At 37.2% G+C, this 19,239-nt stretch overlaps 1 protein-coding gene across 1 annotated transcript in view; it reads right to left on the reverse strand.

Annotated features, from left to right (window-relative positions):
* Nucleotides 1–8,008: 8,008 nt before the first annotated feature.
* The window catches only part of IL1RAPL1 (interleukin 1 receptor accessory protein like 1), a 723,425-nt gene continuing 712,194 nt past the window's right edge, over nt 8,009–19,239 (reverse strand). The window contains exons 10-11 of the mRNA XM_040636334.1: nt 9,459–9,629; nt 8,009–9,008 (exon numbers count right to left, since the gene is read on the reverse strand). Coding sequence (XP_040492268.1) covers nt 8,290–9,008; nt 9,459–9,629 — 890 coding nt within the window. The 3' untranslated portion in view covers nt 8,009–8,289. The remainder of the gene's footprint in view (nt 9,009–9,458; nt 9,630–19,239) is intronic.

Below are 19,239 nucleotides of genomic sequence, written 5' to 3' on the forward strand. Positions count from 1 at the left end.
TCGCCAAGCCTTTCTGTCGCAGTATCAAGCATACCAAAATCATAATTTCTATTCATACCTTATAATGTTTAGCAATCAATTTCACCTTTTACTTAGGAAAAGCATGCTGAGACCGTTTAAGAAAGGATGTTTATTCAGATGTCAGTTTTCCTTTCAAGTTCATAATCGTATAAACGGTTCTTTATTGCCCAGGACAATTAAAGAACTGAGATACTTCATCAATTAATTGAAACCAGCTATTGAGTGTCCTAATCTTACAGTTCTGACGGTCATTTTTGTAGGTTTTTGGCATATTCTTCTGCTGTTTTGGGGGATGTTTCACTGTTTATTATTTTTTTCCCCCAGAAGTTAGATATTTGACTATTTTAGCAGATTTTCCTAATCCAGTCATTCATGAAGCATCTTGATGACTTTTGCCATTTATCATCTTTCCTAGGTTATTAATTACATATGTTTTTATTTAAATCATGTAGTTATATATCATTCTGCCATATAAACAGAACTAAAAATAGTACCCATAAAGTCGTTTGATGTACTACATAAGTTTTTTAAAAATCCTAACACATGTTCAAATACATAACTATTCCAATAAAAACCTCTCTCTGTGTACCATCTAAAACCAATTGACATCTCACGGTGATAAAAATTCCTAATTTAAGCAAACATTGGCTAAACTCTTGGTCAGATTTAGATGTTCTCTATCTTCAGAACTTCACCCTGCCCTCCCCGCCCAACACACACATTAGTATCACCGGGCATTAAACATTGATTGATCAAGGACTTTGAATTACTCTTACAGGCCATAATACATACATGCTAAAATCCCATAGCAGTAAGTGGGTCACGAGTATTTTAATTCTCTGAATATTTGCCTCAATCTCTATTTTTCCTGTAAATGTAGATCTGATATCAATTAGGAATCTTCTAAAAATAAGTTAAGATGTTCCATGGGTATCAGTCTTTTAACCATTTGTCAATAGTATGGGTGAAATTGAAAATTCCTGAGAATTTAAATGCGTATGTGTAAGGTGCACAAATAATCCCAAATATTCTTCAACTACAGAGTTTTCTCTCCTGATACTTTTAATAATGGGTCAGGTCCTAGGATTCACAATTTGAAATACAATATGGGAATTATACACTGAGTCATAATCCATACAACATTTTACTTTTTCAGTAGAAGTTATTTTTCACATTGAAAAACCCTACTGAGGTAGAAATGACTTTTTGAAATTTTAAATATATTAATTAATTTGAAGTCCAACCTGAAATAACCTTACAGGGTTTTTATAAATATTACTTTCCATTTTCATAATGATTTATCTTGGCTTCATCTTTGATAAGTGTTTCTTAAAAGGCTGTCCCAAGATAGGACTTCTGCCTAAACAGCCCATTCATTCTAAGAGGCTTCTGGTTGTTACCTTGTTACGCTTGTGATGGAAAGATTTACCACCATTCCCCTCCCCCAAATAAATAAATTTTAGGTTTACTTATCTTTACGATAAAATGAAAAGTAAGGCCAAAAACATTTCTCTTCAGGAGTGACTGTGCACTATAAGCAGGTACAGACAAAGTAGAAAAATAAGATGATTCAAGATCTTGGTCACTTTAAAGTATTACCTGAGGGGACTTTTTTTTTAAGGTCGTTATGTGAGTAGTACCCTAAAAAGAAAAGAATAAAATACCTGGGGAGCAAGAAGTAAGGAAGAGAAACAGCAAAGAGGACTCACGTGCTATAATTCCTTTCCTTTCTGTTTCTCCAAGAATGTTATGAAATAGATGAAGGAAAGATGCAGAATTTAACCTAGAAGCAATCATTGATGTGATAATGACTTTTAAGTGATCAAGCTTGTGATCCAAACCTCTCCATAATCCAGGAATGAAGAACAGAAGAGGGATTGTAAGTGAGCTTGATTTTTTAGCAAGGTTTTCTTTTTGTTCAGCCAATCGGCCATTTCTTAAATCCCTTCTTCACAATCATAATAGGAATTAAGTCTAAGAATTATATGCTTATAGAGACATAAACAGAGAGGGAAAGAAAAGTTTAACAACAGTTATCAAATTAACGAAGGTACTTACATCTGTTCCAACAACACATTATTTAATTTATTTTCATCTATAATCAGGTAGAAACCAGAAGAAACATTTGTAGCTTAATAAATAATTTAATTTCTTGAATTTCTATGTAACATATAAATTTATTTTTACAGGATATATAGAGAGCATACTCATAGAGAGCAACAGACTTATGAAACGACTATAAAACACAAATTATAATTCAAGTTTAAAATTTCTCATTTTTACACTTGTATTTGTCTATTTTCCTATTGCTAGTCAAAGCAAAACCAAATATATAATTGTAAGTAGTCTAAGAAAAAAAAAGAGCGCCTCCATCACCTACGCGTGAGTTACATACGTTCTAGATTGTACAAAATCAAAGAGGGTTAGGCAAAACTAAAGGGAAACACTATGTAAAATGCACTTTTTACTGACTGTTGAACATATCTGAGAGTGTCTGAGTTTAAAATTTGACTTGAACACCAGCAGAGGAAAATGACTGAGTTCACTTTCCTACTCGGGTTCCCTCAAACTCTGAAAATGAAAAAGTTTTTACAATTCAATAGCAGATTATATGAACATATCTCCACTACTTTGGTGGAAAGAACACACTAAAAATTCTAGTTACCAGGAGCATATGTTGCAAGGAATTTGGACAGCTGTCCATGTATCCTAACATAAAGATGTCTTCATCCCAGGTGAGAATTAACCTAAAACACTCACATCTGATCTCCCCAAATTTAGTCTCTCATTGACTAGTAAGGATAGATCCAAATTACTTTGCCACATGTTCATGCACTATGTAATATGTCATTTTACATTAAATCTTTTTTTTTTTAATGACCAGCATGCCCTTTGAAACTTAAGGTTATCTGGACTATGAAGATTGAAATTTACACAACATCAATATTACACATAAGAGTCTCAAGTTCATGTGCAGTTCTTCAGTTTCTATTCATTTGGTAGTGGAGGGAACACAGTGTAATGATTTCGAGCGATTGCCTGTTTGTAAGAAAGAATACTTTTCAGGCTCGTGGACCCTGGGGGATGCATCAGTGAAGGTCGTGAGTGGTAGAAAAACAACGGTGCCTTACTTTACTAAATCTAATGAAACAGGAGTTTGTCAGTGGACTCAGAGTCTACTCAGAGGAATAGTTACTAAAGGGCAGGAGGAAAATTTTCTTTTTATATATCTTGCATGTCCGTAATAGAGAGATGTTTTGTATTCTGAGCCTGGAAGAAAGAAAGGATACCCGATGGAAGATGAGAACCTTCTTCTTAGTCTGGGCATTTTCTATAGATGTGACTGAAGTTGGATGATGAAGAGACATGGGATGAGGACAGGGATGCAGTCATCCTCCTCCTCCTCCTCTTTACTCAAACTCAGGCCTTAGAGCTCCTTGTGATGGTATCTTAATTATTAACATAGCACAGACTTTCTCCTTGCTGCCGGTCATGAGTAAAAAAATAAAACTAAATAACCACTATCTCACTTCACTTGATTTTTTAAAATTCTTCCTATTGCTCCAAAATCATATCATAAATCCTGAAACTGGCAAAAGCACAATTGCCAGAAATCAAGTGTATACGCAATCCTAAATCTTGGCGCAAGGAAATGAAGTCTCTCGGGAAAAATATGTCAAGCGGTTGTTTCTTTTACTCCTGTACCAGATTTTTTCTTTAGTTTTGTGGTGGGAAACATGATTAAACCCAAATCATAAAGAAGTTTCACAAAACAAGGCATCATGCCAAGTCATACTTCACACTCTTCCAAAACTATCTTTTGAGTAAACTAAGCAATGAGTAAACTAGCTGAGTAGTAAGAGTTGACCCTCATTTCTCTGGGCCTGAATGACTTGCCATCATACCAAATTTCCCCTCACTATAACCAAGTCTCCCACAAAGTCCGGTCATGTCGGAAGAGGAATTGCCTCTGATTGTTAAAAGAGCGATACTTATTCCCTGAATTTTCATGAGTGACGGGTAAGGAATCGTAGGCCTAACAATGCTGGCAAGATATGTGCCTTTTGTGCATGTCAGTTTCTGAGAATATGACGTAAATCCCAACACCAATAGCTTTTCAGGCGATGGATGTCTTTGAGACTCACATCCAGGAAAACACAGTTTTGCACACATTCACAATTTGGTCTGGAATTTCAAGGACTTCATTATTTCCTTCAGTCCTTTTTACAGACTCAAAGTGTCCTTGAACCCAAGTTTAAGGTCCACTGTTAAGGATAATCAAACTTTGACCGTGAACTGCTTTCTTTGCTCGGAACAGTCAAGCGGGAAGGGTTCGGGATAAGGCGAGGAGTAGCTTTGCTTCCACTGACAAGCTCCTCCTCTTAGGGAAGTCAGATGCAACACCAGGTCTTTGTAATAACTGTATATATCGTGAAAGGATGTGTTCAGTGATGGGAAATATGTGCCTGTAGGTAGGATTTCTGACACATTTAGTAATATTTCACCTCTCTTGATCTACTACGACCATGATGGGACTAAGGACCAAGCACATTCCAATCAGAGACAGTGAGGGATTTTCCTCTTCCGTGCCCGTGCATTCTCTTACTCCTTTCATTCATGTCACTTGCACATCGATGGTCTCCTTTGAATCTCACTAAGCTTTCTTCTGAGACTAATGACACACTTAAACTAAATAGAGAAGAGAAAGAAATGAAGCACAAGATAAAAAAAAAATACTTCTTGGAAAAAGGAGAACTAGGGTATCATTCCAGAACCATAGCATAATTTACAAATGTATGAATTCATGTTTTCCTAGAAATGGCGATCTTAATTTACATAAATGGTATCTGTCAAAGTTAATGACTATTCTAGGATAAACAAAACTCACTTGGAGTTTAGGGGTTGGCTCTGAGTTAATATTTGCTCGTTACAAAATGCTACATAGTCATGAAATAAGAAGCCAGTGTCTAGATATTTAAGATTAAACCGATAGGGTTCAAATACACAGGTTATGAAGAAAGTATTAAGCACAAAATGCTTGACGGCTTGAACAATCAGGTGTTCAGCTACAGAAATATAGCAGGTTCAGGTCTCTTAACTCATTGTGTTTGAGATTTATTTCACAGAATTGATCTAAAATCAGCTGGCTGCATGAGATACAAATTCCTTCTCTGCTCATTGGAAACCTAAGGAATGAATTACAAATTAAATAATCAAGGATTTGAGCACCAGTATACAGGGTAGGACGCTCATAAGCAGCAAGTAGAGGTTACATTAAAGAACCAGACGGACTTTGAATCCATAACGTGTCACTCGGAGCCCGAGCAGTAAATGATGAACAACAGGCCATGCCAAACATCACACATGTCCAAGTCCGGAAGCCCATTCTCTCCCTCAGCCTAACGTATTCACACTTCCAACTGTGTTTCTACAGCTATAATGTTCTCATCCCCCACAGCCCCCACCGAAAAAAGAGAAGGATGAAACCTAAGCACTAGGGAAAATACATTTTTTCTCTTTTTATTGTGAGTTCTAACATAACTTTTATTAAACATAGAGCACGTGAACACATGACAGTTGCCTGCATTTGTTCTCACATGGAGCGGATAGAGGAATACTTGGGAGGAATGTTTCGAAAGCCATAGATAGCTTCTTCTCCGTTTATTTCCTTTTTAAAAAAAATATGACAAAGCATTAGAGGAAAAAAAAGTTCTTAAGTTGTGAGAATATCAACTATTACCCATCAGTCCCTGAATCATGCTATTCAAAGTGCTTAAATCTACACTAGAAATAGAAAAAAAATGTACTCCCAATGTAGCTAAATTAACACCTATGGATATGCCTAAAATATGACTGTGGTCTGATTACTTCCTCTACACACTTCCACCGTGCACTTAAAAAAATTTTTTTTAAAAAACAATCCAAAGAAATAAACCAGGCCATTGCCATGTTTACACTTTTCTGAGCACAGGGGGAGTCTGGAATCCAGTCCAGTGAGGTTCACTGCCACTAGTCCCTGACAGGTGTCCATAGTACAAAGTAAACAATGGCCTTCTTGGATTCTGAAAATAACCCAATGTGCAAGCTGACAAAGTTTATGTGTCCTTGCGGCTTCAGTTCTGGTTTGTGGAAATGTGACACAGGTCCGGGGGGAGCGTGGGAATAAAGAACAGATTGTAGAAAAGGACCCCAGGTGACTTGTCAGGGAAATAAACATTTTTTAAGCAAATAAAAACCACTGCACATCCCAAGGCTCCTTTACCTTGTCACACAAATACTAAGACCTTTGCATTGTTGCAAATTTCTTATGCTTCTCTTGTACATTTGCAATACAATCTTACCCTCCCAAATGAACTCTTTTGAAGTTTACACTTGTGTGTGTGTGTGTGTGTGTGTGGCCAACTCACACCTTTAGCATTGTGACCCAAACTGTAGAATTGTTTTCTCATTATACGGTGGTAGGAATAAACTGAACATACAATAGTCACGACACGAGCCCACAGGCGATGACTGGCATGGAAGTTCCTACGAGGAATCACTACAGGAATGTATAAGTTCTATATCAGTGTTTTCATCACATTGATTTTTTTTTTAACTAAAAGCTACGTAGGTAATATTTCCCTTTAACAATTCCACCCTTTGCAAGTTCCTTGATGACTGATTTTGCATCATCTTCAACATGAATATGTATTAGCTGCTTATGCCATTGATTTCAAACATAACGCTAAATGGTAAGGGATGAATTTCCCGGAAGCATCAGCTTTCTGTTTCTGAAAGATAGAATTACACAGTTAACATAAAACGAATTATTTATACAGTAAAATTATTTTAAACACTTTCTCATCTAATTTAAAAACTATTTTGTGTAAATAATGTTTATTTTGAAAATAGTGATTTCTGTTGGTACTCATATGTTTGACCTCCTGAGTTCTTATATAAACACTTCGATATTAATAAGTGTTGCTTATGTTCACAAACTGAAACCGAACACTTGATTCTGAATGTAGCGTTGAAAATTAAATACAGTGAATTAACATTTAAATACAAGGGGATCCCATAGTAAGTTTCACAGATTTGTTCTGACTCTTTAGAAAATAACATTTCGTATAATACAAGGTGACAAAACATATTTGATGACACATCCTGTCCTTCCCTTTGGTTTGGAAGCCTTCAATGTAAATTTCATTTCGACTTGTGTTGATTCACCCTCTTGAGTTAACTTGCCTGGCATTTGCACATAATCTCATTTGCAGAAAAATTATAGAGGGAAAAGAGGAAGTAGAATATTAAACAAAAACAGCCACAAACACATTCATGCCTTTCCAGGAAGTGATCAAATATAGAGTTTGATTTTTTTGTGTGTTTTTTTTTTGTGGTTTTTTTTTTGTGTTTTTTTGTTTTTTGTTTCTTTTGTTTTGTTGTGTGTGTGTTTTATATATATATATATATTTATATAAGGGTACATCAACTCATTTAAAAAACAGAAACAACACTCTCTCCCCCATTTTCATGCCCTCAACCTTCTCTTCTTAGCATTCTGTAGTGGTCACTGTCAAGTGACTAGCACACTTCTGGGTCTGGAGTGTATTCTGACGAGCAGTGAATTAAATGTTAAGACAGTTAGACCCACCCCCACCCCTCCTCAGAGTTTACACATCATGCCGCCATTAGAAGGGTAGAGGTGGGGAATGAGGTGGGACAAGGAAGAGATTCAGGGCTCTGTTTGGCGGGGCCCTCCTACGAACAAGTGTTCTTCTCATCTTTTTTTCTCTCCCAAATGGCAATGCTGGCATTCGTCGCACTGCTCTCTGAAGGCCCACGTGGCCCTGCTGATCCCAGGCAGAACCCAAGAGAGGATCCGGTGCTCCTTGTCCCATCGGATAGATTTGTCCAAGCACCCCAAGGAAATGTTAAAAGCAAAACAAAATCAAGAAAAGAAAATAAAACCCATTCTAAAACTAAACTAATGAAGCAAAAAAGGGTTTTCTATCTATACATAAGTCTCTTCTTTAAAAAAATGTAAATTTACAAATTCCAATGACATATAAAACAAAGTCAAAAAATGTAATGATAGGAGACATGGTAAAACAGGAAGACACTGATGCTACAAAGAAATTGCCAAAAACATATGTACAAGACCCTGTTTTTCCTCGTGTTCTAGAGATTGTAATGCATGTTTTTAACAGCAGCAGTCGAGGATTTAGTTCCAGGCACTGGACTGCACACTCCACTCAAGCTCCCAGGGACGGGATGTCCCTTGCTTTTCTGTCACCAAATCACACTGGATATACTGGTCTCCCTCGGCAACAGCGGCAGGATGGCACTGTTTGTGTGGGCCTCGTCTGGATTCTGCTCCCTGCTCGATTTTGTCTGTGGCCGCTGCCCGTTGATGAGTGTCATAGGGATGTTACAATAGGTATGCTGATTTCCTATGGAGGTAAGAGGCAGGGTGCCGGTAGGAGGTACGTCATACTCGTAGCTTCGGTAGTAGTGTTTCTGACGCATTTGTGAATGGTACGTGTTGTGAAAGGTGGAACGGAGATCTGGATGGGCAGTGGCTAGAGCTGTGGAGGTGGCCGCGGCCATGGAGATGGCCGAGACAGTCTGCAGCTCCCCAAAAGGCCCCTGCTCACTAACATCTAAAGCCTGCTCGTGCGTAATGGGTTCTATCCTCTTAAAAGGCATTTCATATTGTAAACGTTTCCAGAACTTAGAGTTCAACTTGTTGCATTTTGGTCCGTGCCATTTAATAACCGTCAGGAGCTTGATGGTGTGCTTGAGGGCTTCCACCTCCTGGTAGTTCATAATGCCTCGGAGTTCACTGCATTCGATCAGTATCACTTTAATTTCTCCAGTGACCAGCATGTTTCGAAGTCTGGTCTCCAGCTCAAAGATGCTCCAGCCCCTTCTGACTACATAATTTGGGGTCATGACAATAATCAGTCTCTTGCTCTGATCTACACACCTCGCCACATCTTCAATGTATGCTACAAAAGAGAAAAGAGTTTATCAGAATGACCGGATCAAGCATCTGCTCCAGAAAGCCCCAGTAGCTTCTCTTTCCCACATCGCATGAGAATTGTTGCTTGCTGGGTCATACCTCAGAAGATGAAGACAGCCAATGACCACACCGAATAGAGTACAGGCTTTGCATTTTCTCAATGTTAGAAATATTTTTCCTAGGTACAAATCTCCCGTTTGTTTTGTCAAATGTCAAGACTCATAAAAGGAGATGCTTTACAGAATAATGGAACTAGCTTCTCAGGGGCGTCAAAAATTAAGTTTCGTATGAACACGTAACGACATTTCTTTCTTGAGACACCGATAGATGCCATTTTTGACGTAGAGAACCACAAGTTAAAATTCTGCCTAAAAATAATGGTGACACACAGACAGACAAAGAATAAGCACACTCTCAAATGAAAACACTAACTTACTTCCAGTTGGAATTAAATCTCTATCTGGTATGAACAACTTATATCCATAATGCTTTTCAAGCATGTCAGGTAGGATTTCAAGAGCAAAGCGTTCTTCTTCTCCAGTCTCTTGATTCCACTGGTCAGGATCCACTTTGGTGTATGATAAGTATGCATCATAATCTTTATTGTCTGTCAAAAAGATTACAGAGTAAAGCTGAAGTCACTGCTCTCCAAAGAAAACATTAGGACATGAAAACATTCAACTCTTTCCAAAAACATCTCTAAACGCCCTCCTTTGGGGAGACCAAAGAAAGAAGGCTTTACTAATTTTCGTTAAGAATTCAACGATGTCAAATATTCTGGAACTAATTTGGAGGTATAAAGGGTCACATTTTTATTTGTTGTTTTTGTTGTTGTGAAGACAGTAGTAAGAAAATTAACAAAAAAAGCAATGGAATGTTAACTTTCAACATTTTTGATGCCTAGGTCATGGAGAATCTTGACTGCTTATAAAAGGCACTTGATTGGATAGTATGCTCTGACTCTAAATAATTGTACATTCAGCTAATCTTGCCTGTGGCCATTTTACTCTGTTGAAAAAAAAAAAAGAAAACTGCATCTGGCTTGACCATGGAGGAATGATATTTTGATTGTAGGCACTGTACTGATTTTCTGTAGGAGAGAAAATAAAATCAAGCGTGGAATAATTACTTTTCTACTGGGAGCCAGTTCTTGGATTTGGGGACTTAGAATATTATTCCACTGAATTATTTTAGAAAACCATATTGTTTTGCTGGTCTCCATTTATGTCACACATAAAATACTGCCAAATATTTTTTATCATGTTTATCAGTTCAACCATGAGAATAAAAAATTACAAAATAAATGAATGAAGCTTTACCTAAAATCTGTTTCTGTCTTCATTCGTTTCCCCTCCTTATATGGAAACTCTTTAAATATTTAATGACTACTATCATGCATTATCTTTACCTTAATTTCTTTAACATTAAACATCCCCAATTTCCTATTTGTTGTTTCTAATGAAAATAAGTCATGTATCTTCTGGATAGTCTCTCATTCATCCATTGCCTTTTCAGAACGTGATACCAGGACTCATAATTCACCTCAAATCTAAATACTACCAATATACTGAGTTTACCAAATATCAATATCCTTAGCTCTCTTTTGTACTTCCCTGATGATTGTCAGTGTATAACTCAATTATCAGATCAAATTGGACTGAAACATCCCTAAATTTCAGAACAAAATGAGCTTTGTATTTGGCATGGAAAATTTAAAACTTTCGGGTTATAAAACACCAAAGATGGAGGGACATTCTTAACTGTTGCTCTGGGTGGCTTTGGGGCACTCCTTTTGACTTCGGGGACACTACAGCTCACTTTCGGAGATCCATATGGGGGTGTTCATTTCAGTAGTTTGATAGTCCCGATCCATCTAGGACTTATTCTATAATTAAAACTTGTTAGGGCAAACTCAGAAAACTATTAACTGTATCTGAAGTTAACACAGGTATATATGAAACTAACAACTCAAAAAAAAAGGAAAAAAAATTCAAACTCAAGTCTAAAAAAAAAGAAACTAACGACTCTGCTATGGGATGTCTGAAAGAAAACCTTTAGGTATAATGATTTAAAAAAAAAATAAAACAGGTTTCAGCTTTAAAGAAAAAAAGGTTTAGAAAAATAGCAATCATCCCAAACATGCCATACTCTGATATTTGTTATTTTCCTTATTCTTCAACCAGGAAATAGTTGTACATATTATAAATAAAATTCAATTGTCACCAAAAACGATAATTAACTTTTGTTACAGCAGGTCAGGCACATATGCCAGCAGTCTATAGTGGTACCATTTTATTGATGTAAACACTTTAGCTGAGTAAGAAATTATAAAAAATAGTACATAATAAAGCTAGTATGTAATACCAGTTTGTATTTAATGAAAATGTCTATTCATTAGATATTCCCATGCCATATGTAGGAGATAGAAGACTTCCTTTACAATACCGGTCACTAGCTTCTAATCTAGTAGGAGACGAAGATAGGTCAACAGTTAATTTCTAGGGACAAACATGTTGTTAAGACTAGCACAGGGGTCATGGGCCAAAGGGAGGACTCTTTAAGCCAGACCATGGATTGTAGAATGATTTCACGCATATACTATTTTCTTTCTTGGATGTTGTTTTCTCCCAGTTGGCTACAAAGTACTATAACATGTTGAAGTTTGCCCAGATCTAGGAAGTGTAATGCTAGATCCTCATTCTTAGCCCTTTGTCTTCTCTAAGCTTAAAAATATTTCAAAAGCAGATCAATATGAACACCAGTAAGAACAGAGCACACATGACTCAGAAGAGATGTAAACAACTGGTCCGCTGATACTGGTAAGTTCCACCTTGATATCACTATTGCTTACATGACACTGTCTGTTCCTCTGTCTCTTGCATGGACATCTCTTTTCCAACTCATCAATGCTGTTATTTCTCAAGATGTTTTCTGTGACCTGCTTCATTTGTCTCTCAGCCCACTTTCCCTTAAAAATCTCCTCTCCTCCCATGACATCAATAGTCACCTCTATGCAGCTAACTCCCTAATTTAGATGTGCAGTCCTGTCTTCCTTCTCATGAACTACCAACCATACCCCACTTTTACCTGTAACCTGGACCCTACATTTGGATGCTCGGGGTGCACCTCATATTCAACGTGCTCACAACATAAGCTTTCCAGCTCAAGCTCTGTACTTCACCTTTTATTTCATTTTAATAACATTACAATATTACTTCTTTAGTCTCCAAATGTCAGATATATGTTCCACTTATCCTTTTTAATTACTGATAATCTCATAGGCATTCACTGATAAAAGTCCTTTGGATTCTACTTCCATCCTGGGTCAGGCCCTATTCATTTCTTAGCTGTCATAATTCTATTTTAGTAGGTCTTCCTCTCTGTTTCTTTCTCCTTCTGGCTCATTCCACAGAGAGTTGTAAAATTTATCTTTCCAAATCTCACCACTGATGATGCTTATGGTATCTTGGAAAATAATTATGGTTGCTCACTGTCAAAAACCAGCAGCTAGATCTGTCACTGATTTCTTTACACTTTGAGTCAATTGAGGTGATCTCTTTTCCCATGTACGTACGATATTCCTGTGCTCACATCTAATCTTTTTTCTTTGACTACAATATCCTTGACTCAGATATCTCACCAGGGCTTAGTAGATGATCAAACGGATCTGTTGATTAAATAAATGAATAATCTTTCATTTGCATATCACATGACTTATATTTTATAGCCAGTGTAGGGATTTTCTCAAGACCTGAGCTATTTTCTAGGAGAGATGGCTTTGGATACAGACACTCCATGCCGCCTGGACCCCTCAAGAAATTACTAGGACTTGTGGGGTCAGTGTTTATCAAGTTTCCTTTGGAAAAGTCTTGAACTGTAGTTTCTCATTGTGATTCAAGGGAAGACCTTAGAGTTCTTGTAAACTCCTCTAAAAAAGTGGTTTCAGACTTGAGCATCAATGACAACAATAATGAGGGCTTGCTAAAATACAGATTGCTGGGCCCTACCTCCATAGTGCTCCATTCAATAGCTCTAGAGTAAGTTTTTGAATTTGCATTTTTTAAAAGATTTATTTATTTAAGAGAGAGAGCGTGTGCACACGCACGAGTAGGAGGGCAGAGGGATAGGGAGACAGGTTCTTAAGCAGACTCCATGCTGAGCATGGAGCCCTACTGGGGGCTCAATCTTATGACCCCAAGATCATGACCCGAGCTGAAACCAAGAGTCAGACACTTAACCAACTGCACCACCCATGAGCCCTAAGAATTTGCATTTATAGCAAGGTCTCGGGTGATACTGCTGCTGGTCCGGGGACTACACTTTGAGGAACTCTGCTCTAGGACAGGGTAAAGGCATCCATAGGGCTCAAAGGCATCAAAGAACTGCAGGCAGCTGCTAGGTAATTAACCAGAGAACAACAAAACTAAACACTGCAACGTCAGATCCATGATAAGTGGTGCTGATACTTACAGGGGATGTACTCTAAACAAAAAAAGCTGAAAATCCACACTTTCATCAAAAAGGAAATAGATTCTTGCCTAGAATAATATATACATTGACTGTATTAAGCTTAAATGAAACTCAGGAATTGGTGCTAAGGCCTCAGTCAGTTTTCTATCTCTTTATGTCATCTGGACAGATTTATAGTAGTTAAGCTGACATCTCTTGGATAAAAAGGAGTTGCTCACATGCAGATTATCTTGACAGTAAATGTGGCTCAAAAGCCCCTTGCAAGCATCTGCAGCAGCATCTTCAAATCAATGGAACAGTTGATAGATATCGAATTCCTCTCTTTCCCCAGAGTCTATGTCAGAGCAGTAATGGTCTAGGCATTTATTAACTACCAGAAGGAAACTCCCGATTTAAAGGTTATCAGACTGCACACATCATGCCAGATACCATACTAAATTCAGCAATGTTCTCTGACTCAAAATCATATGGATTCTAAGGTTTCTTCTATTTTCCCAGTTACCAGACAAATATGAATCATGGATCATATCTCTTCAATTTTGTTTAATATCTGTAAGAACATATATTGATTTAGTATCTATAAGGACATATACTGATTCACTATCTTAACGTATGAGCTTTATATGACTGGAGAAACTTTGAAAAATTGACATTTTTATAACCATAGAAAAAACAAAACTATGCTAAGGTTTTTAAAGAATAGGTCTGTGATCTTATCGATTCAACTTAAGTTTATAAACAGCTTAAAAGTGGTTAATCATAACAGGGTAGTACGAGAGTATATTTCTTATTCTAAACTTTATTCTTTAAATTCTATTTTCTGTAATTTAAGCCCTCAACTATCATTCTCTTCACTGCAGAGATGGAAAACAGCTGGTGTACATGCTCTTTGCAATAGTTTGCACAAACTCAAATACAGTCATTGATTTACTCTTCCCATGACTTTCAAGCGATTCTGATTGCAATGTTTGACGAAAAATGAAAAAAGGGAATGATGTCAGCAAAATGGCCAAATAAGACATCTGTGCATAAATCCTCTCAGCCTTGGTCCATAGCACATCCTGCCCACCCAGGGTCCCATACAGTGACCAGGCAGAAGCTCTGCCAGGGAACTGGTTGGAGTTGTATCTGTCTACACACCTGGTAAAAGCCCACTGACTAAAGACCCAACTGTGGGCCATGAAACGGACAATTACACAAGCAATATCCGACTGAGCAAGGTATTAGAGGCCGGTCCATACACCCAGGTACCAGAGGAGATCCTTGCCCACCTGAGCCCCTGGCAATAAGCCTGCCAAACACGGACCTCGCTGCAGACCCAGAAATAGCCGCAAACGTGGCTCAAATCCAGAAAGACTGCAACTCTGGAGGTAATCCCATTGGCTTGGGGAACAGACAGGGGAAGGACTTTACCTGCTAAAATCATTCTGTAAAGACTACAAGAGGTGTTTGTTCCTTCAAATGCACAGACATCAATGCAAAGGTACATGAAGAATCAGGCAAACATGACAACACCCAGGGAAACTAATGACGTTCTAGTAACCAACCCCAAAGAAATGGAGATCTACAATTTGTCTGACAGAGAATTCAAAATAATCATCTTAAATAAACTATAGAAACTGAACTGTAGAAACCTTGCAGGCCAGGAGGGAATGGTATAAAACATTCAAAGTGATGAAAGAAAAAAATGTCAACTAAGAAAAGCAGTCCTTCAAAATTAAGGAGAGAGAAAGTCATTCCCAGACAAACAAAAGCTAAGGGAGTTCATCACCACTAGATGTGCCTTACAAGAAATGCTAAAGGAAGTTTTTCAGGTTAAAATGAAAGGACATTAAGTAAGAACATGAAAACATAAAAATATAAAACTCAATGGTAAAGGTAAATATACAGTCAAATTCAGAATATCCTAATACTGTAATGGTGGTATAAATCACTTCTATCGCTAGTATAAAAGTTCACAAAAATAATATTAAAAATAACTATAATTATTTGTGCTAGTTCTGTGAAAATAACTATTGGTATTTTGATAGGGATTGCATTAATTCTGTACGTTGCTTTGGGTAGTGTGGACATTTTAACAATATTTGTTCTTCCAGTCCATAGAGTATGGAATGTCTTTCCATTTGTTTCTGTTGTCTTTAACTTCTTTCATCAATCTTTTATAGTTTTCAGAGTACAGGTCTTTCACCTCCTTGGTTAAGTTTATTCCTAGGTATGTTAATATTTTTGGTGCAGTTGTCAATGGGACTGCTTTCTTAATTTCTCTTTCTGTGGCTTCATTACTGGTGTATAGAAATGCAATAGAAAAAGTATCCTAAAATTTGAATGGAACCACGAGAGACCACCAAATAACCAAAAGAATCTTGAAAAAGAAAAACAAAGCTGGAGGAGTCACAATTGCAGACTCCAAGTTATACTACAAACCTGGAGTAATCAAAACACTACAGTACTGACACAAAAATAGACACATATATCAATGGAACAGGACAGAAAGCCCAGAAACAAACCCATTGTATGGTCAATCAATCTTTGACAAAATAGGCAAGAACATGCAATGGGAAACAGACAAGCTCTTCAACAAATGGTGCTGGAAAAACTGGACAGCTACACGCAAAAGAATGAAACTGGACAACTTTCTTACACCATACACAAAAATAAACTCAAAATGGATTAAAGACCTAAATGTGAAACCTGAAACCATAAAAATCCTGGATAGAGAGCACAGGCAGGAATTTGACTGATATCAGCTGTAGCAACATTTTTCTATATAGGTCTCCTGAGGCAAGGGAAATAAAGACAAAAATACACTATTGGAACTACACTAAAATAAACAGCTTCTGCACAGCAGAGGAAACAATCAACAAAACTCAAATACAACCTACAGAGTAGGAGAAGATATTTGCAAATGACATATCCAAGAGAAGGTTAGTATCCAAAATATATAAAGAACTTATACAGCTCAACACCCCAAAAACCAAATAATCCAATTAAAAAAGGGTAGAAGACACGAACAGACATTTCCCTGAAGAAGACATACAGATGGCCAACAGCACATGACAAGATGCATGGCATCACTCATCATCAGCGAAATGCAAATCAAAACCACAATGAGATATCACCTCACACCTGTTGGAATGGCTGAAATCAACAACGCAAGAAACAAGTGTTGGGGAAGAAGTCGAGAAAAAGGAACCTTCTTGCACTGTTGGTGGGAATGTGGAATGGTATAGCCACTGTGGAAAACAGTATGGAGGTTCCTCAAAAATTTATGAATAGAACTACCTTATGATCCAGTAATTGCACTACTGGGTATTTATCCAAAGAATACAGAAACACTAATTTGAAAGGATATATGCACCTCTGAGTTTACTGCAGCATTATTTACAATAATGAAATTATGGAAGCAGCCCAAGTGTTCATCGATATATGAATGGATAAAGAAGATGTGGTATGTATATACAATGGAATATTGTTTAGCCATAAAAAAAGAATGAAATCTTCTCATTTGCAACAACATGGATGGAGCTAGAGAATATAATGCTAAGTGAAATGAGTCAGTCAGGGAAAGACAAATACAATATGATTTCACACATATATGGAACTCAAGAAACAAAACGAATGAACAAAGGGAAAAGAAAAGAGAGAAAGGAAAGACAAACCAAGCAACAAGCTCTTAACTATAGAGAACAAATTGATGGTTACCAGGGGGAAGGTGAGTGGGGGGATGGGTGAACTAGGTGATAGGGATTAAAGAATACACTTATTATGATGAGCACTGAGTGATGTATAGAATTGTTGAACCAGGATACTGTACACCTGAAATTAATATAACACTGTATCTTAACTATACTGGAATTAAAATAAAAAACTTAGGGGAGCCTGGGTGGCTCAGTAGTTAAGTGTCTGCCTTCGGCCCAGGGCGTGATCCCGGGGTCCTGGGATCGAGTCCCACATCACGCTCCTCCGCTGGGAGCCTGCTTCTTCCTCTCCCACTCCCCCTGCTTGTGTTCCTTCTCTTGCTGGCTGCCTCTCTCTCTGTCAAATAAATAAATAAAATCTTAATTTAAAAAAAATAAATAAAATAAAAAACTTAATGAAAAAATAACTACAAGACAAACCATAAAACGGACTCATAACTATAGAAAACAAACAGATGGTTACCAGAGGGGAAGTGGATGGGGGGATGGGTGAAGGGGATTCAAAGTACACTTATCTTGATGAGCACTGAGCAATACATGGAACTGTTGAATCAGTATATTGTATGCCTGACGCTAATATAAAACTATATATTAACTTCACTGGAATAAATTAAACAAAAATAATAACTATAGCTACAGTAATTTCTTAATGGGTACACAATATAAAAAGATGTAAATTATGACAACAATTGCATAAATTGTGGGGGGAGGAAAGTAAAAGTGTAGACTTCTTTGTGCAATTGAGGGTAAGTTGTCATCAACTTAAAATAGTCTGTTATATCTATTCGATGTTTCATGTAAAACCTATAGTAGATACACAGAGGTTAAGGAGAAAGGAATGAAAGTATATGAGTTAAAAAAATCACAAAGGAGGACAGCAAGAGAGGAAGAAGGGGAAAAAGGAACAACAACAACAAAAAAAAAACCAAACAGAAAATAACGAATGAAGTGACAATAGTTAAGTACTTACCTATCAATAATCACTTTAAACAAAAATGGACTAAATTCTCCAAACAACAAAGAGTGGCTGAATAGATCAAAAAGTAAGATTCAATAATAGGCTGCTTACAAGAGATTCACTTTATCTTTAAAGACACACATAGGATGATAGTGAAGGAATGGAAAAAGATATTCCTGCAGATGGCAACTAAAAGAAAACAGGAGTGGCTATATTTACATCAGATAAAATAGATTTGCAATGAAAATTGGTCACAAGGGACAAAGAAGGTCAGTCCATACTATATTGTGATAAAGGGGTCAATTTATCAAGGGGGTATAAAAATGTAAGTCTATGTGTACCCAATATTAGAGTACCTAAATATGCAAATATTAACAGAACTGAGGGGAAAATAGACAGCAATACAATAATATTAGCAGGTTTCAATACCCCACTTTCAATACTGGATAGATCATTGAGATAAAAAATTAATAAGGAAACAGTAGAGTTAAAGAATACTATAGACCAAACGTACCTAACAGACATATACAGAATATCCAGGCAAAAGTAGCAAAACACACATTCTTAAGCATGAATGAACATTCTTTAGGACAGATCATACGTTGGGCCACAAAATCATTATTAAGTATGTTTTTCTGACCACAATGGTTTGGGAGAATATGGAAAAATTCACAAATATGTGGATATTACATGACACACTCTTGAACAACTGATGGGTCAAAGAAGAAAGCAAAAGGGGAATCAGAAAATATCTGAGACAAATGAAAATGGAAACACAACACAACAAAAATTGAGATGAAACAAAGCTGTTCTGAGAGGAAAATTTCTTTCTTTTTTTTTTTAAGATTTTATTTATTTATTTATGTGACAGAGAGACAGCCAGCGAGAGAGGGAACACAGCAGGGAGTGGGAGAGGAAGAAGCAGGCTCCCAGCAGAGGAGCCTGATGTGGGACTCAATCCCAGAACACCGGGATCACGCCCTGAGCCGAAGGCAGACGCCCAACGACTGCGCTACCCAGGCGCCCCCCCCCCAGAGGAAAATTTCTAATGATAAATGCCTGAATCTGAGAGAAGAGAAAGATCTCAAATA

Source organism: Ursus maritimus, assembly GCF_017311325.1.
Source record: "Ursus maritimus isolate PB19 chromosome X unlocalized genomic scaffold, ASM1731132v1 scaffold_X1, whole genome shotgun sequence".
Lineage (NCBI taxonomy): Eukaryota > Metazoa > Chordata > Mammalia > Carnivora > Ursidae > Ursus > Ursus maritimus.